Source organism: Somniosus microcephalus, chromosome 23 (assembly GCF_052327205.1).
Source record: "Somniosus microcephalus isolate GS21.2 chromosome 23, FLI_Smic_1.0, whole genome shotgun sequence".
NCBI classification, from domain to species: Eukaryota; Metazoa; Chordata; class Chondrichthyes; order Squaliformes; family Somniosidae; genus Somniosus; species Somniosus microcephalus.
In genome coordinates this window covers 52408551-52427735 of record NC_141009.1, presented here as the reverse complement: position 1 = coordinate 52427735, position 19185 = coordinate 52408551, and the positions used below count along the sequence as shown (strand labels likewise).

Sequence of the window (19185 nt, the reverse complement as noted above, 5' to 3'; positions counted from 1 at the left end):
CAAAAGTAATTCTGATGACGTCACAATCCCATTTGCTGAGGATGTGACTTTCCGCCCCATTCAATCATCAATTTATTAATGTATCGGAATAAAATTGTGACATATAACTGAATTGGAAGCAGTGAGATACTTTGGGGAGGCGAATGAAACATAAAAATCAGGGCGCTCTTGCATTTTGGTTGATGAGTTACATCTTTTCAACTGTACTTGGTGAATTATTTTCAATCTGACCACTCGTTGCCAGCGGTTAGTCCGTGCTCGGTAGAACAGTGTCGTAATATTGCCAGAGCCGAAATAATAAACTTTCCCAATTGTTCTTATTCTAGTTCTTTGCTAAAACCTTGAAATCAGGCAACCAGTCATGTTGAAAATAATACTAGCTTCTATCTGCATGGCGCCTTTAGAAAGATAGAGAAAGGAGAAACTTGTATTTAAAAAGCGCCTTTCCCGACTTTAGGATGTTCCAAAGTGCTTCACAGCCAATGACGTACTTTTTAATTGTCATCACTGTTGTAATGTAGGAAAGGTAATAAAGTGTCTCAAGGTGCTTGACAAATGCAGGGAAGACCTGAACAGTTGTAGGAGATTAGGAGAGATGCACAGTTGAAAGGGGAGGCTTTGCAGACCTTTATAAAGCCAGGAAAGAAAATAGCAAGGCAAAATGGTTAGGTAGGGAGTTGCAGAGGGCATGACCTAGACAGCTGGAAGCCCTGCTGCCCCAATAAGATTGTTGGACGTTTTTCAACATCAATGAACATGTTGTCATGGAGATTGGTAGCCTTATTTCAGAAACCCTTCCTCTCGGCCTAATGAATTTACTGTCAAACGTTCAGCCTTTTCACCAAGCTTAATGGAGATGGTAACTATGGTGAGTAATTTCATTGCAACATGCTTTCCCGGTTATGTTTTCCAGCTTCTTGTTTTTAAAATGCCTTCTTTTATTCTAGAGATTCTTAGTTGCAGACATCCTCCCTCCTGGGAACATCTGATGGTTGGTATTAATATAAGTGTGGCCAGTCCGCACACAGATTGAGAGTCACCTCATCCTTGTTGAGTTTTCAACATATGTCAGTGCAGATATGAAGCTGTGCAGACCTATACAAGAAACGACAGTTTCATTGAAAAACCATCCAGAGGTGTCACGTTGCCTTATGATCATTCTCTGAATTTTGCCGTACAAAATTGGATGTCATTTATGAAGCCGTACTACTTTTCCTTTGAAATGAAAATGTCCCTTATTATAAGACCGAGGCCTAGAAATTGAGGTTGCGCTGCGCCGGGGCTTAACGCCGGAAATTTAGCGCCGGTGCTAAGTCGCGCTGTGCGCGCCAAAAATTCAGTAGCGCCGCGCCCAAACGGCTGCCGGCGCTACTGAAGGCTGTTTGCGCCTGAAAACTGGCGCTACGCGCCGCATTGCGGCGCTATTCCGGCGCTGCGGCGCCCGATGCGGTGCGGCAGGCTTGGGAAGTGCAGGCCTCCTCCTTCCGTTAAGGAGGAGCTGCCTGCACCCGGCCGCGGCCCGCGCAAATCTCTGCAAAAATGAGCCCGGCACCTCGGACAAGTGCCGGGCTTACATCTGTTCCGGGGGGGGTGGGGGAAGAAGTCCGGGGAGGGAGCTGCGGGCAGGCGGCCGGCGGGAAAGCGGCCGGCCGCCGCGCCTCCTTAAAGCGCCGGCGCAGACTCCGGCAACACCCGTTTGCTGGAGTCTTAGTTGCGGCTGCCACTGGCGAGGCGGCCGCAACTGAATTTCGGCTTGGGGCCGGGTTACCACGGCAACCGGGACGCTGCGCACACCGATGACGTCATCGGTGCCGGCGCAGCGCTACCGGTCTACCGCCGTGGAAGGGCCCCAGGCAATTTAGGAACCGGTGCCAATTGCAGCGCTAGGCCCTCTAGCGCCGCAAAATCGGTGCTAAGGGCACTGAATTTCTAGGCCCCAATATCTAACGTAATAACAACAGAAAATGCTGGAAAAACTCAGCAGGTCAGGCAACATCCGTGGAGAGAAATTTGAGTTGACGTTTCGGGTCGAAACCCTTCTTCAAAACTGGAATGAAAATAAAATAGATCGAAGGCAGGGCTGCGATCAAACAAAAGAAGTAAAAGAGACAATAAAAGGTATTCGAAACCAGACGAGATGGTAATAGGCCAGTGAAGACAAAAGACAGCTGAGATTAGGTGTGAAGTGTACTGGCAGGATAAGAGATAGCTGCCAGGTGGGAGAGAGAAACAAAAGCTCCCCCCTCAGTGGCAGGGAAAGTGTTGGACCAACTACTCTTGAAGATACTCTGATGTTCTAGTCAGCTAAATTACCAATGCTCCGCTGTCTTAGGCATATTTTCATTATTCAACCTGAGCGATTCTTTTTGTTTTTCACAATCTTTCTACTGAGCTGCTGCGTGATCGGCAAATATTTAGTGGCATGCTCTTTCTAAAAAAAAACCTCCTGCCCGATGCGTGAATGGACAACTTATCAATCGCTGTTAGTGGCCTCAATCCATGGGATCTCCCCCTGCTTGTTGCCAGTGGACTGCACTCTCTTCCGTAGGATGTTGTTTTTGGGTTCCACTGTGCGGTCCCTTCCATCGTGGAAATCCGTGACGCTAAAAGGCCATTTTGAAAAAAGCAAGCTTAACAGGAGGAGCACATGGGGCCGAGAGTTCAGGAAATTGGCACGCTGAGAATTATCTTCTTGATCCAGCTGCTCCAGGATGCTGAGGCCAATTGTAACCCCCACCGCCCCCCCGCAGCTCACTTCCTTGGCAGAGATCAACCAACTCAACACTAGCGATGGACCCTGAGACATTCCTAGTCGGGTAGAGCCACTAAGGGAAGTGTAAAACCTGCTGAAGATATTTACTCATGCACCATAGTGTAAACTTGTGGACACTGTTACTTTATTAGTATTATTCATACACGGGATGTGGGTGTCACCAGCAAGGACAGCATTTATTGCCCATCCCTAATTTCCCTTGAGCAGCTGGTGGTGAGCCACCTTCTTGAGTAAGTGGCATTTCAGAGGGCAGTTATGAGGTCAGGTCTTAAAATGGGGCTTGAAAACATGCCCGTCTCAAACTAAATATCTAATTCTTCAAGAATTCTGCCCACCAATACGTTGCCCATCATACGGAAGAGAGCTGCTATTTGAAGGATATGTAACATGCGAAGACTGAATCCTATGAGATATGTAATTTCAAGTAATTGATGTGCTACAGCAAAATGAAACAGACCTTGCATTTATATAAATGCCTCATCAAGCCTTCAGGAGATCCTAAAGCAATTTACAACCAATGGATTATTTTGAAGGGCAGTCACTATTATGTAGTCAAAAGTATAAAGTGCAGTCATTCATGCGCATATATACACGTATACAATGATATATATGTATGGGGGTACAGTAGCATAGTGGTTATGTTACTGGACTAGTATTGCTGGGGAGCATTCTAATTTAGTGTTAGAAGTTGAATATAAAGTAGAAGTTGCTATAAATCTAGGAATACTCAGCAGGTCAGGCAGCATCTGTGGAGAGAGAAACAGAGTTAACGTTTCAGGTCGATGACCCTTCGTCAGAACTGGAAAAAGCTGGAGATGGGACAGGTTTTTAAGCAAGTGCAGGGGCAGGGAAAGGGGGGAGGGGGAAAGAACAAAAGGGAAGGTCTATGATAGGATGGAAGGCAGGAGAGATTAAAAGACAAAAGGGATGATGGTGCAAGGCAAAAGGAGATGGTAATGGGACAAGTTAAGAAACAAAACATGGCTCTAGATGAAGTGTTAATGGCCCTGGCAGAATGAAAGACAGCTGCCATGTGAGAGAGAGAAAAAAATGGAAAAAAAAGGTAGGGGCAGAAGTTATGGTCTGAAATTGTTTTTTTTCCTCCCCTCCCCTCTTTCCCTGCCCCTGCACTTGCTTAAAAACCTGTCCCATCTCCAGCTTTTTCCAGTTCTGACGAAGGGTCATCGACCTGAAACGTTAACTCTGTTTCTCTCTCCACAGATGCTGCCTGACCTGCTGAGTGTTTCCAGCATTTTCTGTTTTTAGTTCCGATTTCCAGCATCCGCAGTATTTTGCTATTGCTATAAACCTAGTTGGCTTTGATTCTCTTTTGCTGTGATTTCAGCTTGTTTGATGGCGATAAACCACTGTATAAGGGCCCAGACTGCAGCTATGTTCTAACAGACGTAAAGCTGTGCCAAGAATACGCTTTCAAGCTCCATGTTTCCACAGAGGGAGATGATGGGCTCTACAGTGACATTGCCAGGGTGACCGTCGAAGAGTCGGTGCCGAGCTGCCCACTTGATTTTCGAGTGATAGGCTGCACTCCGACGCAGCTCAAGCTGGCGTGGGCCCCACCGGCCGAGCCCAACGGCGTCATTAAGTGTTACACGGTGTACAGAGGTGACACGGTGATCGAATCTACTTCAGAATGCAGCTGCATCGTCAGTGGCCTCGCGCCATCCAAATCCTACGGGTTCCACGTGGGCGCCTGCACGAGCAAAGGGAAGGGCAAGAAGTCCTCGCTCGTAGCGAGCACCGCTGACCCCGGTGATCACGCTCCCAGCAAACTGACCCTCAACGTTCTGGGGCGCAATGAGATGTTCATCACCTGGGACATGCCCGAGGTGCCCCTGGGACGCCTGTTCAACTTTGAACTGTGCATGAACGGGAAGGTGGTGTACCTGGGACCGGACCGCTCCTTCACTGCAAGGCGCCTGACCGCGAACACGGAATATGCCTGCACCGTGAGTGCCATCACGAGCAAGGGGAAATGCGAAAGCAAGCCAGTAATAAAGAAGACGGCCAAGGATGAGTATGAAAATACAACCAGGTATGTTATCCTTTATTGCGCCAGTCCATTTTGGAACAAGTTAGCTCAATAGTCGAATGGATCGTTTTCGGTTCTTTTCAATGGCACCCCCATTGCTTTTGAATACAAAAGACAGTAGGAACTTTGAAAGAAAAAGCTTTGTTTGTATATCCTCTCCAACACCAAGTCCGCTTATTTCCACCTTCGTAACCTCGCCCGTCTCGCACTGCCGCAGCTCATCTGCTGCTGAAACCCTCATCCATGCCTTTGTTACCCCATGACATGACTATTCCAATGCTCTCCTGGCCGGCTTCCCACGTTTCACCCTCGGTAAACTTGAGCTCATCCAAAGCTCTGCTGCCCGTGTCCTAACTCGCACCAAGTCCCGTTCACCCATCACCCCTGTGCTCGCAGGCCTACATTGGCTCCCGGTCCGGCAAGGCCTCGATTTTAAAATTCTCATCCTTGTTTTCAAATCCCTCCATGGCCTCGCCCCTTCCTATCTCTGTAACCTCCTCCAGCCCTGTAACCCTCCGAGATCTCTGCGCTTCTCCAAGTCTGGCCAATTACGCATCCCCAATTTGAATTGCTCTACCATTGGCGGCCGTGCCTTCAGCTGCCTAGGTCCTAAGTTCTGGAATTCTCTTCTTAAACCTCTCTGCCTCTCTCTCCTCCTTTAAGACACTCCTTAAAACCTACCTCACCTGTCCTAATATCGCTTTATGTGGCTCAGTCTCAAGTTTATAACGTTCCTGTGAAGCACCTTGGGATGTTTTACTATGTTAAAGGCGCTATATAAATGCAAGTTGTTGTTGTTTAGTGTTCCCACCTAAGGGATGAAGCAGTCCCTTCCTGATGATGTAGGGAAGCTTACTGGGGCTTTTAAAATTCACATTCAGGAAATATCAAGTAGGGATTAGGGAAAAATCTGAATCTGAATATGAGGATAGGGAAAGAAAGCTTATGTCATTCCTATTGATAGGGGCCAACATCACTATCATCAATCTCACTGCTCAGTTGACTTATAAACGAATTGTCAATAAAAGCTCCCCTCAACCAGTAGTTTTGCATTTGACCACTTGTCCTGAACAAGCTGTTTGGGAATATCTTACCCCATTCCCAGTAGACTCCAGTTTGAAAACTAAGTGGTAGTTTGCTTGTTGCCACACCAGGACATGGAAATCATTCAGTTGGATACTTCTGGTTGGGATCTCCACCTGTCTATTTTTTGGCCTGACTGTTAAAGCTTAATAGGATGTTTGTATTTTATTCATTTTTAATTTAATCTAATTAGCAAAGTGTTTTTTTTGAGTGTGTGGCCAGTTATCAGTGTTTTTTGGCCCCTCCCAAATCTGACAGGCACTGATTTACCCTGACAGAACTGAAGATATAATGGGTCACGGGGGAGACAGTGAAATATGTGACAGGAGGATAAAGAAGTACATATTTAACAACAAAAGCACTTGAACCGAAGTGGATTTGTAAACTCTGTAATACATCGAGCTTTGAAATTCCAGAGCACCTTCCTGCAAATGGATTTGTTTTTACATGAAAAACCAACCTAAGGTTAGGTACACTCATCCTAAGAAAAATCCTTCAGTTATAACTTGATTGCTTTCGCAGTGTGATCTGAACCCCCTTCGACTTTTCTAAATGCAAATTTGCTGACTGTTTCATTGAATACTCTTCTGCCCATAAACATAATCCTGACTGCCCAGTGGCTTTAATTCTCTCCTCTCCCATTCTCATCTGACCTTTGTAACATTTGCATACTGAATTATCATTGGCCCGCAGGCATCTGTAAGGAATACCTATTATATTCACATGTGATCACATGCTGAGTTGTCATTGGCCTGCAGGCATCTGTAAGGACTGCTATTGTTTAGAAGACCCAGGGGGTCCTGACTCCATCTTGTCCACATGGTGCTGTATTGATTGAGAAAGCTTACAGACCTGATGCTTCATTAAAAGAGTTTAAACTGTAATACTCCGTTGTCCTGCAATTTATTATTTTTGTACAAAGTGTGCAAAACAAGACAACCTTTCTGGCGTTGATCTTTTACACTGCTCTAACCAAACTTAACCTAAACTTTAGAAACTGCATTTCCTCCTTCGCCTGGGCCTTCTGGTCTGGGCATTGACTTCAGCTTCAGTCCTTAGTTGTTCTGCTGTTTACTCCCCTTGCTGGATTCTCCCTAAAGGTGTCATTCACATGTTTCCCCTTTCATTTTGGAACCATGTCTCACTTCCCCTTTCCAATGTCTTGGTTTTTTGAAATTCCTCAGTACCGAACCTCTGTTCGGTATGACCTTTGTATAGTGTGGACCCACTCTACATTCCTTTCCTGTATTCCAAAATCTAATAGGCTGTTCACCCATCAGCTGGGATTTTGTGAATGTATTGAGCAGCGGTAGACTTTTGGACCTCCTACTTCTTGTCTTGCCTTCTTTGTCCTTGCGGATGTCCTGAGTTGTCAGTCCTGCAACGGAGGCTTCTATCGCCTAATCACACCAGTTCTGAAGAAGAGTTGCATCGGAAACATTAACCTGTTTTTGTCTTTCAGATGCTGACTAGCCTGTTGTGCAATTCCGATCTTTTCTGGTTTTATTTTGGTTTATGCATTTAGGTTTTTTTTTCATCTCCGACATTTTCATGCTGCATTTTATAGTATATTACTGTATAGTATGTTACTTAAGCAAAGGGGCTGAAAGGGGACTTCAGTTATGTGGAGAGACTAGCGAAGCTGGCATTGTTCTCCTTAGAGTAGAGAAGGTTAAGGTGAGATTTAATCGAGGTGTTCAAAATTATGAGGGGTTTTGATATAGTAGATAGGGAGAAATTGTTTCCACTAGCAGGATTGTCATTAACCAGAGGACACAGATTTAAGATAATTGTCAAAGGAACCAGGCAAGAGATGAGAAGAATTATTTTTTAACGCAGCGAGTTATTAGAATCTGGAAAGCGCTGCCTGGAAGGGTGGTGGAGGCAGATTCAATAGTAACTTTCAAAAAGGAATTGGAAATATACTTGAAAAGGAAAAATTTGCAGGACGATGAAGAAAGTGCAGGGTGGAGTGGGACTAATTGGAGAGCTCTTTCACAGGCACGATGGGCCGAATGGCCTCCTCCTGTGCTGTATCATTCTATAAACATAGTTCCTGAGAACTTTAGTGGAATAAGTGGTTTAATCTGAAAATTGCAGACACTTTGGCCTAGAAATTCACTAGCCTTAGCGCCGCTTTTGAGGCGCTAGAGGGACTAGCGCCAGAGTTATGGCCAGTTCAAAAATTCCCTGGGGCCCTAAAGCGGCGTTGCACCGGTAGCGCTGCGCCGGCACCAATGACGTCATCGGTGTGCGCAGCGTCCCGGTTGCCATGCCGACGGGCCCCAGCGCCGAAATTCAGTTGCGGCCGCCTCTCCCGTGGCAGCCGCAACTAAGACTCTGGCAACAGAGTCCAACATGTGTTTGCGCCGGCGCATTAAAGGCCCCGCGGCGGCCGGCCGCTTTCCCGCCGGCCGCCTGCCCGCAGCTCCCCCCCCCCCCCCCGGAACAGATGCAAGCCCGGCACTTGTCCGAGGTGCCGGGCTCATTTTTGAAGAGATTTGCGCGGGCCGCGGCCGGGTGCAGGCAGCTCCTCCTTAACGGAAGGAGGAGGCCTGCACTTCCCGAGCCTGTCGCACCGCAGCGGGCGCCGCAGCGCCGGAATAGCGCCGCAATGCGGCGCGTTGCGCCAGTTTTCAGGCGCTAAAACCCTTCAGTAGCGCCGGCAGCCGTTTGGGCGCGGCGCTACTGAATTTTTGGCGCGCGCAAAGGGACTTAGCGCCGGCGCTAACTTCCGGCGCTAAAGCCCTGGCGCAGCGCAAACTCAATTTCTAGGCCTTTGAATACCTAGCCCCATTTTTTAAATTCCGTTTCTGGTTTTGCTTTGTTTACAGATGTCTTTATTCCCCTGCCCGGATGAGCCAGCCGACTGCTTCGCCTTCAACCAAAGAAGTTTCGGAATTAGCTGAACGGCTCAGGAGGTCCAGAACCCAACCAGGGATTCATAAAGAACAGTCCCCTGGCAAAACACCTAAAGCTCAGCAAACCCTAAGCAAAGGCAATCTTAAAGGAACCCATAAGCAGTGTGACAGCGATGTAATGTTCAAAACTGTTGCACGACACAAGTAAAAGCCTTGATTGTAACACTTTTAGAAGTAATTTTGAGATATGGAATTACTTTCAAAATCCACACACATTTTATTTCATACAGCATCTGTAATCGTACAGTTGTATTAGCAAAGGTACATATAAGTACAGCAGAAGCGGAATGAGGGTGGTGGCTCATCACCACCTTCTCGAGGGCAACTAGGGAGGGGCAATAAATGCTGGCCGTGCCAGCGACGCCCACATCCCGTGAACAAATCAAAAAAAGTGCAGGATCTCTCTGAAGGGTCCTTTGTTGCTTGCAATACACTCTATTTGTCTATGTAGAAATACTGCTGAGCAGCAGGCCCTAGCTGTGTATGTAGCAGTGAGCTCGGTTGTGATAAATAGACAGTGATCTTAGAACAGTAGTTGGATTTTTACGTGACGATGGCTCTAATGTCTTGGGGTCAGAATTGACTCTCCTGTCAGTTACTTCTCCCTGCCTTAAAGGAAAATTATATGGCGCCTGCGATCAAGACGTTAGGGTTCTAGGTTTTCAGCAAGGTGGTCCCTCGTTCAAGGCGCCTCACTGCTTGCCCAACGGGGTATCCACGTTGCTGGGAAGCCAACAGATTCCATGCTGAAAGACTTGCCTCATCCTCAGGAATGGGCTTCTTCCCCTATGGGCCAGCCTTTCTAGGGTTGGCTACGGCCAACCTTGATTTCAAAGGGGAAGAAGAAGGTGGAAATACCACACATGGCTGAGGTTGTCTACAAGATGGGACAAAAACCAAGCTTGCTGAGTTTAATGCCCCCTCTATTCCACCACAATGCTGTATCGAAGGAGACCCATTGCCAGAAAGCCAATACATTGACAGTGTTCAGTAATGTGAAGAACTTTGTGCAAATACCTGTCCCTTGCGAAATCAACTCAACTTTGATGAATCCAGATCAGCGAGAGTATTCTCAGTTCATGCAGCCATTTTACTTTACAATCTACCCTGACGTGAGAGAGGAGAGGAGGGTCTTATCCCTGTTTGGCCCACACAGGGATGAGGACCAGGTTTTCAGGAAGAGGACTTGCTTACAGGCACTATGAGCACTAAATAATATGACGTTGAACAGAGTCCCCAAGCAAATGATCCCAATCAGTGACCACATAGAAAGGGCTTGGCTATCAACCAGTATTGGTGGTGTTGCAAGCAAATGAATACAAAATTGGAAGCTATTATTACTTTTTGTTCAATGTCATGTTTTCTGTAATTTGGTGCAGCTTGTACACATTTTATAAAACATTTTAATTTAAAAAAAAATGCCTTAAACGTGTTGTGATATTATTTACAGTTGTGGGTTAGGTGGTCGGTGAAAGGGCTTACCATGGCTGAAAGAGAATAGTTGCAAAAAGGATGGTCTGGTGACATTGGGGAGTGGTGTGTCAACGGGCTGTGCCACTCAATGACAAGACACAAGTTCCTACTCCCTATTCTCCAAACGGTGAGCGTTCCATTTTGACGGATTGTCGGGACGAGGCACTGATGTGGAAGGAAGCTGCGTTCCCATGGGAAGGGAAGGAAAAGAGTGTGGATCAAACCAAGAAAATCGCAGACCTTCTGGTGACTGGCTCAAGAACAGCATTGGCACAAGATTAGAAATATGCTGCCTACCTACCTTCCTGACAGAGGTGTATGGCATGGGAGGGTATGGAAGGAAAGAGAAAAAGAAATAGAAAATTTGAGTGTAATTAAGCCAAAGAAAAGTATAATACTTGGAATAATGATGAAGAAGGATTTCATATTCATGCAGGAAGGCTTCAGTGAGATCTGTGACATAGTCGAGCGAGATGTCGTCTGATTGCAATGAGTCCCCCTCATCTGAGGTCTGTAGTAAAAAAACTTGGACTACTTTTTTAACATGAACTGGTCCTGTTAAAAAATTGAAAATATTGTTTACAAATTGAGTGCGGAAGACACACAACTGCCATTCAGCAATTTCCGACTGCCCAAGACACAAACAATAATTTGTGATGTAGGGGTCAGTAGAGACCATTAGATAATTGCAAAATTGGGCTTCTCTTTGGTCCTGGTTTGCTCTACAGGCCTCTTCCTGCACATAGCTCACTCTACAGGGCCTCTCCCTGCTCATAGTTCACTCTACAGGCCTCTCCCTGCACATAGCTCACTCTACAGGCCTCTCCCTGCTCATAGCTCACTCTACAGGCCTCTCCCTGCTCATCGCTCACTCTACAGGCCTCTCCCTGCTCATCGCTCACTCTACAGGCCTCTCCCTGCTCATCGCTCACTCTACAGGCCTCTCCCTGCTCATAGTTCACTCTACAGGCCTCTCCCTGCTCATTGCTCACTCTACAGGGCCTTGCCCTGCTCATTGCTCACTCTACAGGCCTCTCCCTGCACATAGCTCACTCTGCAGGCCTCTCCCCTCTCGTAGCTCACTCTACAGGCCTATCTCTGCTCCCAGTTCTATAAACTTATTTCTTATTGTCTCCCTATAATAGTTAGGTTTTCACGATAGGAGGAATAGTTTCCTTCTCCTATTCCTATATATCAACCTCAAAAACTCACAAACGTTGGCCAACAGTTTCAATAAGAGCTAATGACACAAATACATCCCTGAATAAAGGCCTATAATATACAAAAACAAAATACATACGCTGAAAGTGCAGTGGGACTTAGCTTGTCTTAAATTCAGGGTTACCTAACATTCCATCAAAAAAAGTGAACCAGAAGTCAATGAAAGTGTTTTCAGAATGGAGGGATTCAGACATTTCAGAAAATATTTGCTTCTGAATAATTCTGAAATGCTTAGACTTTCAAGCTCCATGCAACCTTGACACGGATCCAAAGACAATGGTTAGCAAGCAGTGTGCGAGGGACTCGCTGAATCGAAACAGCCTGGAAAATCCAGAAAGGAGCAGCAAATTGTGCAGCGGTTTTACAGATAATGTAGCCTTTATTTCTCAGCCAGGCTGTTTTGTCAGCTGTGTCTCTTTTGTAGATTTGAAGCAGTTTTGTCCAGATTTTTGTATGATTGTACGGTTTCTCTCTCTTCACTCCTTCTGTCTCCTGCAGCTATTATCTTTTTCCTCCTTTTCACGTCTCCGAGGGTTCAATGCCACCCGTGGTTGAAGCCATTGTCTGTAATGCTCATGAGCGATTACTGGGAGGTGAACGAGAACAATCTGTAAATACTCTCCTTCAGATATTCTCCTCAATTCCCTTAACAAAACACCTGCTGGATTGATATCCATTGAGAAGGGGGTTTGAAGATTGCAAAGAAGAAAGAAAGAGCTTACATTTAGATAGTGCCTTTCATGACCTCAGAACATCCCAAACTGCTTTATAGCAAAATAAAGTACTTTTGAAGTGTCGTCATTCTTGGAAACATGGCAGCCAATTTGCGCACAGCAAGGTCCCACAAACAGTAATGAGTTACTGAAGAGATAATCTGTTTCAGTTATGTCGGTTGAGGGATAACTATTGGACAGGACTATGGGGGGAACTCCGCAGACAGGGCCTCGGTTTAGGATCTCATCCAAAAGACAACATCACCAATAGTGCAGCACTCTGCACTGGAGTCTTTTTTTTCATAAATTTTGTGCTAAAGTCTCTAAAGTGGAGACTTGAACCCATGACCTTCTGATTTCAAAAGGTGAGGACAGAAATGAGGAGGAATTTCTTCACCCAGAGAGTGGTGAACCTGTGGAACTCTCTACCACAGAAGGCGGTGGAGGCCAGTTCATTAAATATATTCAAGAAGGAGTTGGATATATTTCTTAAGGCTAAAGGGATCAAGGGATATGGGGAGAAGGCAGGGACAGGGTACTGAGTTTGGATGATCAGCCATGATCGCATTGAATGGCGGAGCAGGCTCGAGGGGCCGAATGGCCTACTCCTGCGCCTATCTTCTATGTTTCTATACTACCACTGAACCACAGCTGACACCTTAACTAAAGGGCTTCTAAAATTTAAAGAGGTCATGTTGGATTTCCAATTCTTTTTCTTGCTACAGGTAACAGTGCAAGAAGCATACTTCGCCCGAACGCCACTGCCGTATATATAGAGTGTTGAGCATCAAAGGATTGATGAAGCTGCTGTGTTAAATTACCAATCACCTCCGTCTACATGGGCTCCATTATAGGACTCATTAGCTGTGATAATGGAACTCATGCAGCTTTCTTTTGATTGCTGCTTCACCTGGCACCTGTGACCGGGAGTTAAATGAGGCCTTCGACAACGTTAAGTCGAAATATGAAGCTTGGAATTTCAGTAGGCCAATTATGTGCTCAGGTCTCTGGAGTGGGGCTTGAATGCACGACCTGTCTGACTCAGAGGCATGAGTGCTACCACTAAGCCAAGGCTAACATCTTAAACATATTGATGGGGCTGTTTGGTATTTTGAGGGGAGATAGGGGAAGAAACAGTGGCCTAGAAATTCAGTGGGCTGCGCCACCCGTTAGCACCCTAAGAGGGTACTTAGTGGGTTTTGCGCCACTGGCCATGCCTCCCGCTAAATTTAGCGGGACGCTAATGGCGGCGCTAGCCGTTAGCGCTGCACCACCACCGATGATGTCATCGGTGTGCGCAGCACCCCGCTACCGCCCCGAACGCGAAATTTAGTAGCACCCCCTGCTTTAACACCGGTTGCAATTTGCAACCGGTTCAGGGGGGCCTACCTGCGGCGGTAGAGGCGCTGAGGTGCGGGGCGGCCATTTTTTTTGCTGGCCGCCTGCCAGCACCTCCCCGCGCCGCCGTCCCCGGCCTCCTGAGCCCCCCCGCGGAGTGCCGGCTGTGTCCCAAGAGCCCGGCACTTCTCCTCGGTGCCGGGCTCTTTTGCTGGCACTCGCGCTCTTCGAGTGCGCTGCAGCAGGCCCCTCCCCTTTAAGAAGGAGAGGAAGTCCTGCAGTACCACAGCGTGCCGTGCCACAGTGTGTGGCGCTGTGGCACGTTGCGCTGCGATTTTCAGTTGCAGCGCCCCAAGAGGGATGTGGGGCGCCTTGAGTAGCGCCGCGCTTCCGTCTGAGGCGCTGAAAGTGAATTTGCGGCGGGCGGCCATGACTCCTTCCGGGGCAGTACTTCCGACGCCCTGGTGAGACTGGCACCCCAAACGGGGCGCCAGTGAATTTCTAGGCCAGTGTTCCTTCTAAAGTTGATGGGAAGAAGCCCAAGCTAGAATAATCATATATGTACTCTGGGTGGAGTAGACTTCATGGGCTGGATTGCCTTTCCTTGTTCTAGACTTTCTTAGGTTTGATTCCCAGCCTCCGCTGAGTTAGCTGATCACGGTCGAGCAGCATCAGGGCTGGTACAATTTACTGCAATGGCCCAAATTAAGGAAGTGTTTCTCTTCTTGATTGCAACACAGTGACTCTTGCTGGAAGCAAGTGTGTGTCTATATTGGATGGCGATAAAAGTGGCTTTGCCTGAAATGGCACCTGCTGTCAAATAGTCTGCTGACACTCGTCAAGGCTAACATATCAATAATGGCCAGTTAATGTGTTGCTGGGGGGACGGTCATTGGCTGTGGAACTGAACACCAGTACAGGAGTCTCTGCCTTCAGGAGAGGAGAAAAAACTGCTGGGAGAAAGAACATTTACTTCAAAAATGTTTGGTAATTCTCCTTTTTTCTCCTTTCTTAGGTTTATCACACTGTAGGCTGAAGGGCAAAGATAACGAACAGGAAGATCGTATTTTCAGGGCCATAATAGCACCTGAGGGGGTAGAAGTTATGCTACAACTATACAAAGCCCTAGTTAGACCACACCCGGAATACTTTGAGAAGTTCTGGGCACCACACCTCAGCAAGGATACAGTGGCCTTGGAGGGATTGCAGCATAGATTTACCAGAATGCAATCTTATCCAAGTGTTAAATTATGAGGAGAGATTACGCAAACTTCCTGAAAATTAGAAGGTCAAGGGGTGAATTGATTGAAGTTTTCAACATATTAAGGGGAACTGATAGTCTAGATGGAGAGAAACTATTTCCGCTGGTTGGGGAGTCTAGGACTAAAAATTTGAGCCAGGCCTTTATAAGATAAGATAAGAAGTAAGAGCAGGAGTAGGCCATACGGCCCCTCGAGCCTGCTCCGCCATTCAATAAGATCATGGCTGATCATCGACCTTAACTCCACTTTCCCGCCTGATCTCCATATCCCTTGATTCCCCTAGAGTCTAAAAATCTATCGATCTCAGCCTTGAATATACTCAAAGACTCAGCATTCACAGCCCTCTGGGGCAGAGAATTCCAAAGATTCACAACCCTCTGAGCGAAGAAATTCCTCCTCATCTCAGTCTCAAATGGCCTATCCCTTATCCTGAGACTACGCCCCCTAGTTCTAGACAGTCCAGCCAGGGGAGCAACCTCTCATCATCTACCCTGTCAATCCCCTTCAGAATCTTGTGTGTTTCAATGAGATCACCTCTCATTCTTCTAAACTCGAGAGAGTATAGGCCCATTCTACACAATCTCTAATCATAGGACAGCCCTCTCATCCCAGGAATCAATCTAGTGAACCTTTGTTGCACCGCCTCCAAGGCAAGTATATCCTTCCTTAGATAAGGAGCCCAAAACTGTGCACAGTACTCCAGGTGTGGTCTCACCAAGGCCCTGTACAATTGTAACAAGACTTCCTTACTCTTATACACCATCCCCTTGCAATAAAGACCAACATGTCATTTGCCTTCCTTATTGCTTGCTGTACCTGCATGCTAGCTTTCTGTTTTTCTTGCACGAGGACACCCAAATCTCTCTGAACACCAACATTTGAAAGTTTCTCACCATTTAAAGAATATTCTGTTTTTCTATTCTTCCTACCAAAGTGAATATTTCCCTACATTATACTCCATCTGCCACCTTACTGCCCACTCACTTAGTCTATCTATATCCCTTTGCAGACTCTTTGGCCTAGATTTTCAGTGTGCTGTGAGGCAGGCTTTTAGGCGTGCGGGGGCCTAAAATCCCGAATTCGGGGGTCCCGACACCATCCCGCCTCCATGTAAGTTTCAAAGGAGGCGGGTACCCGCCCCGCACTGGAACCCGCCGACCCGAGGCGGGAAGGGATTAGTGCCAATTAACTGCCTGTTAACAGGTAGTTTTTAGCCTAATCCCTATTTTGAGGGGTGTCGCGTGGGATTCCCGACGGCTCCAAACCACGCCAGGTTAGAGCAGGCGGGCCGTCGGGTTGAAGGGCTTGGAGGGGTCGAGATGTCGGTGTAAAGGTGAGTGATGGGTGCATGAGTGCAAAGGTAAGTGTGTTTGGTGTGTCTAAAGTGTGTAAAGAAGTTTAAATTACCTGTACTTACCTTAACAGCCTTTCTTCCTCTAGGCATCGGGAGTCCATCATTCAGCCGGCACTGAAAGCAGAATGGCTGCGATCTGTCAGAAGTGACAGCCTTCAACTTTTAGTGCCGGTGAGAGTTCTAAATGAGTCTGCGTAGAAGGACTCAGGTTAGAAGTCAGACTGTCAGTGTTTGACAGCTTCAAACAGCTGTGAAACACTGATATTTCATCTGTCAGCACGCCCTGACAAATGAAATTTCAGTCTGTGACGTCACCTGTTGCCGGGTGGCCCTTAATTGACCTGCTGAGCCCGCTGGGCGGGCTCAACAAGGTCAATCAAGGGAAAATCGCATGGATTGGCCGGACGTCGATGGAGGCGGGACTAAAACCCGAAAGTTGTAGTCCCGCCTCCTTCCCGACTGCTGAATGAAAATCCAGCCCTTTGTGTTCTCCTCACAGCTTACTGTCTCATCTAGCTTTGTATCATCAGCAAACTTGGATACATTACACTCGATGCCTTCATGCTGGTCATTAATATAAATTGTAAATAGCTGAGGCACCAACACTGACCCTTGCAGCACCCCACTAGTTACAGCCTGCCAACCTGAAAAAGATCCGTTTATCCCTACTCTCTGTTTTTTGTCTGTTAATCAATCCTCTATCCATGCTACTATATTACCCCCAACCCCATGAGCCCTAATTTTGTGCAATAACCTTTTATGTGCCACCTTATTGAATGCCTTTTGGAAATCCAAATATACTACATCCACTGGTTCCCCTTTATCTACCCTGCTAGTTACATCCTCAAAAAACTCTAATAAATTTGTCAAACACGATTTCCCTTTCATAAAACCATGTTGGCTCTGCCTAATCATGTTATCATTTTCCAAGTGCCATGATACCACTTCCTTAACAATGGATTCCAGCATTTTCCTGACGACTGATGTCAGGCTAACTGGCCTGCAGTTCCCTGTTTTTTCTCTCCTTCCTTCCTGAATAGCGGTGTTACATTTGTGACCTTCCAATCCGTTGAGACCATTCCAGAATCTAGGGAATTTTGGAAGATTAAAACAATGCATCTACTATCTCTTCAGCCACCTCTATCAAAACCTGAGGATGTAGGCCATCAGGTCCAGGGGATTTGTCGGCTTTTAGTCCCATTAGTTTCTTTAGGACTTTTTCTCTACTTATATTAATTACTTTAAGTTCCTCACCCTCATTAGACCCTTGGTTCCCCACCATTTTTGGTATGCTTTTTGTGTCTTCTACTGTGAAGACAGATACAAACTATTTGTTTAATGTTTCTGCCATTTCCTTACTCCCCACAATAATTTCTCCTGTCTCAGCCTCTAAGGGACCAATGTTTACTTTTGCTACTCTTTTCCTTTTTACATACTTGTAGAAACTCTTTCAGGAGTGAAGTTAGGAAACACTTCTACACACAAAGGGTGGTAGAACTTTGGAACTCTCTTCTGCAAATGGCAGTTAATGGTAGGTCAGTTGTTAATTATAAATCTGAGATTGATAACTTTTTGTTAACCAAAGGTATTAAGGGATATGGGACAAAAGCGGGTATGTGGAGTTAGGTCGCAGATCAGCCATGATCTCATTGAATGGTGGAACAGGCTCCAGGGGCAAATGGCCTACTCCTGTTCCTATGTTCCTATGGATAATAGATATACTGGTTGTAATAGACCAGCATGGAAAGGCTAATCAGGTTAGCAGCAGAAATTTTGTGGCTGACTGATTGATTTGAGGGAATCTGCTAGCTTAGCATTGCCATGCTTTGGCAACACGATAATATGATCCTTAAGCCACAATGTCTTAAAGTAACTAATCAGTTATTCATTACAGTTGTTAGGGAATGTTTAAACAAATGGGCCTAGAAATTCGGTTGGGTTAGCGCCCAATTAGGGGCGTTGGAGTGGCTTGCGTCGGCGGTATCGCTGCGCCCGAAATTGCGATGGGCCCTAACATCGGTGTTACCCGGTAGCGCTGCGCCGGCACCGATGACGTCATCGGTGTGCGCAGCGCCCCGGTTGCAGTGGTAATCCGGCCCGATGGCCAAATTCAGTTGCGGCCGCCTCGCCCGTGGCAGCCGCAAACAACGATTGTGGAACGGGATGTTGCAGCACCGTAAGGCCGGCGCATAAAGGTGGAGCGGCGGCCGGCCGCTTTCCCGGCGGCCGCCTGCCCGCACCTCCCTCCCCGGACTCCTGCACCACCCCCTCGTGGCACTGATGTGTGTGTCCCGCGAGCCCGGCACTTCTCCGAGGTGCCGGGCTCATTTGTCGGGGGAATCCACCGGTCAGCTGTCGGCTGCACGCAGCTCCTCCTTAAGCGAAGGAGGCCTGCAGTACCACAGCCTGCCGCACCGCATTGGGTGCCGCAGCGGGGGATTAGCGCCTGAAACCTGCATTCAACGCCCATAGCGAGGCGCTAAAACCCTCCATTAGCGCCCGCCGCCGTCTGGGCCCGGGGCAACTGAATTTTAGGCGGGCGCAGCGGCAATTATGGCGGGCGCAAAATTTCGGGCGCGAAAGCCCTGGCCGACTCAAACCGAATTTCTAGGCCCATGGTCTTTTAATGAGAAAATGTTTCAGGACAATATGCAGATGTTCTTGTGGTAATACTGATGAAGTTGGGAAAACATCAGGACTGCTTTCTGATTTAACACAGGCGGGGTTAACCAATCCAGGCAAAGGTAACACTGGGGTATGAAATGGATGCCTGCAGGAACACAGGACAAGATAGTCCTGGCTGCAGGAGCAATACAGAATTCGGTTAGGGGCTGTCAGGACTCTGGGGTGTTAACTCAGGAGGGAAGGATTATTTGGACAAATATTCTCTCTCAATATAATAGAGCTCAGTAGGGTGTGAAAACAAAGGGGAGTAGGGCCGGTAAGACATACTGACCGCCACGTAGCCGTGATAAGAAAGGGTATAAAGGGAAAGAG

The 19185-nt window shown here is 47.1% G+C and overlaps 1 protein-coding gene across 1 annotated transcript in view; it reads left to right on the top strand.

The window, feature by feature from the left end:
* Positions 1 to 10246, top strand: part of LOC147101849 (uncharacterized) — a 136387-nt gene extending 126141 nt beyond the window's left edge. Inside the window, exons 8-9 of the mRNA XM_085965844.1 lie at positions 4119 to 4826; positions 8741 to 10246. Of these exons, the coding sequence (XP_085821970.1) occupies positions 4119 to 4826; positions 8741 to 8975 (943 nt within the window). The 3' untranslated portion in view covers positions 8976 to 10246. The remainder of the gene's footprint in view (positions 1 to 4118; positions 4827 to 8740) is intronic.
* The last annotated feature ends 8939 nt before the right edge of the window (positions 10247 to 19185 follow it).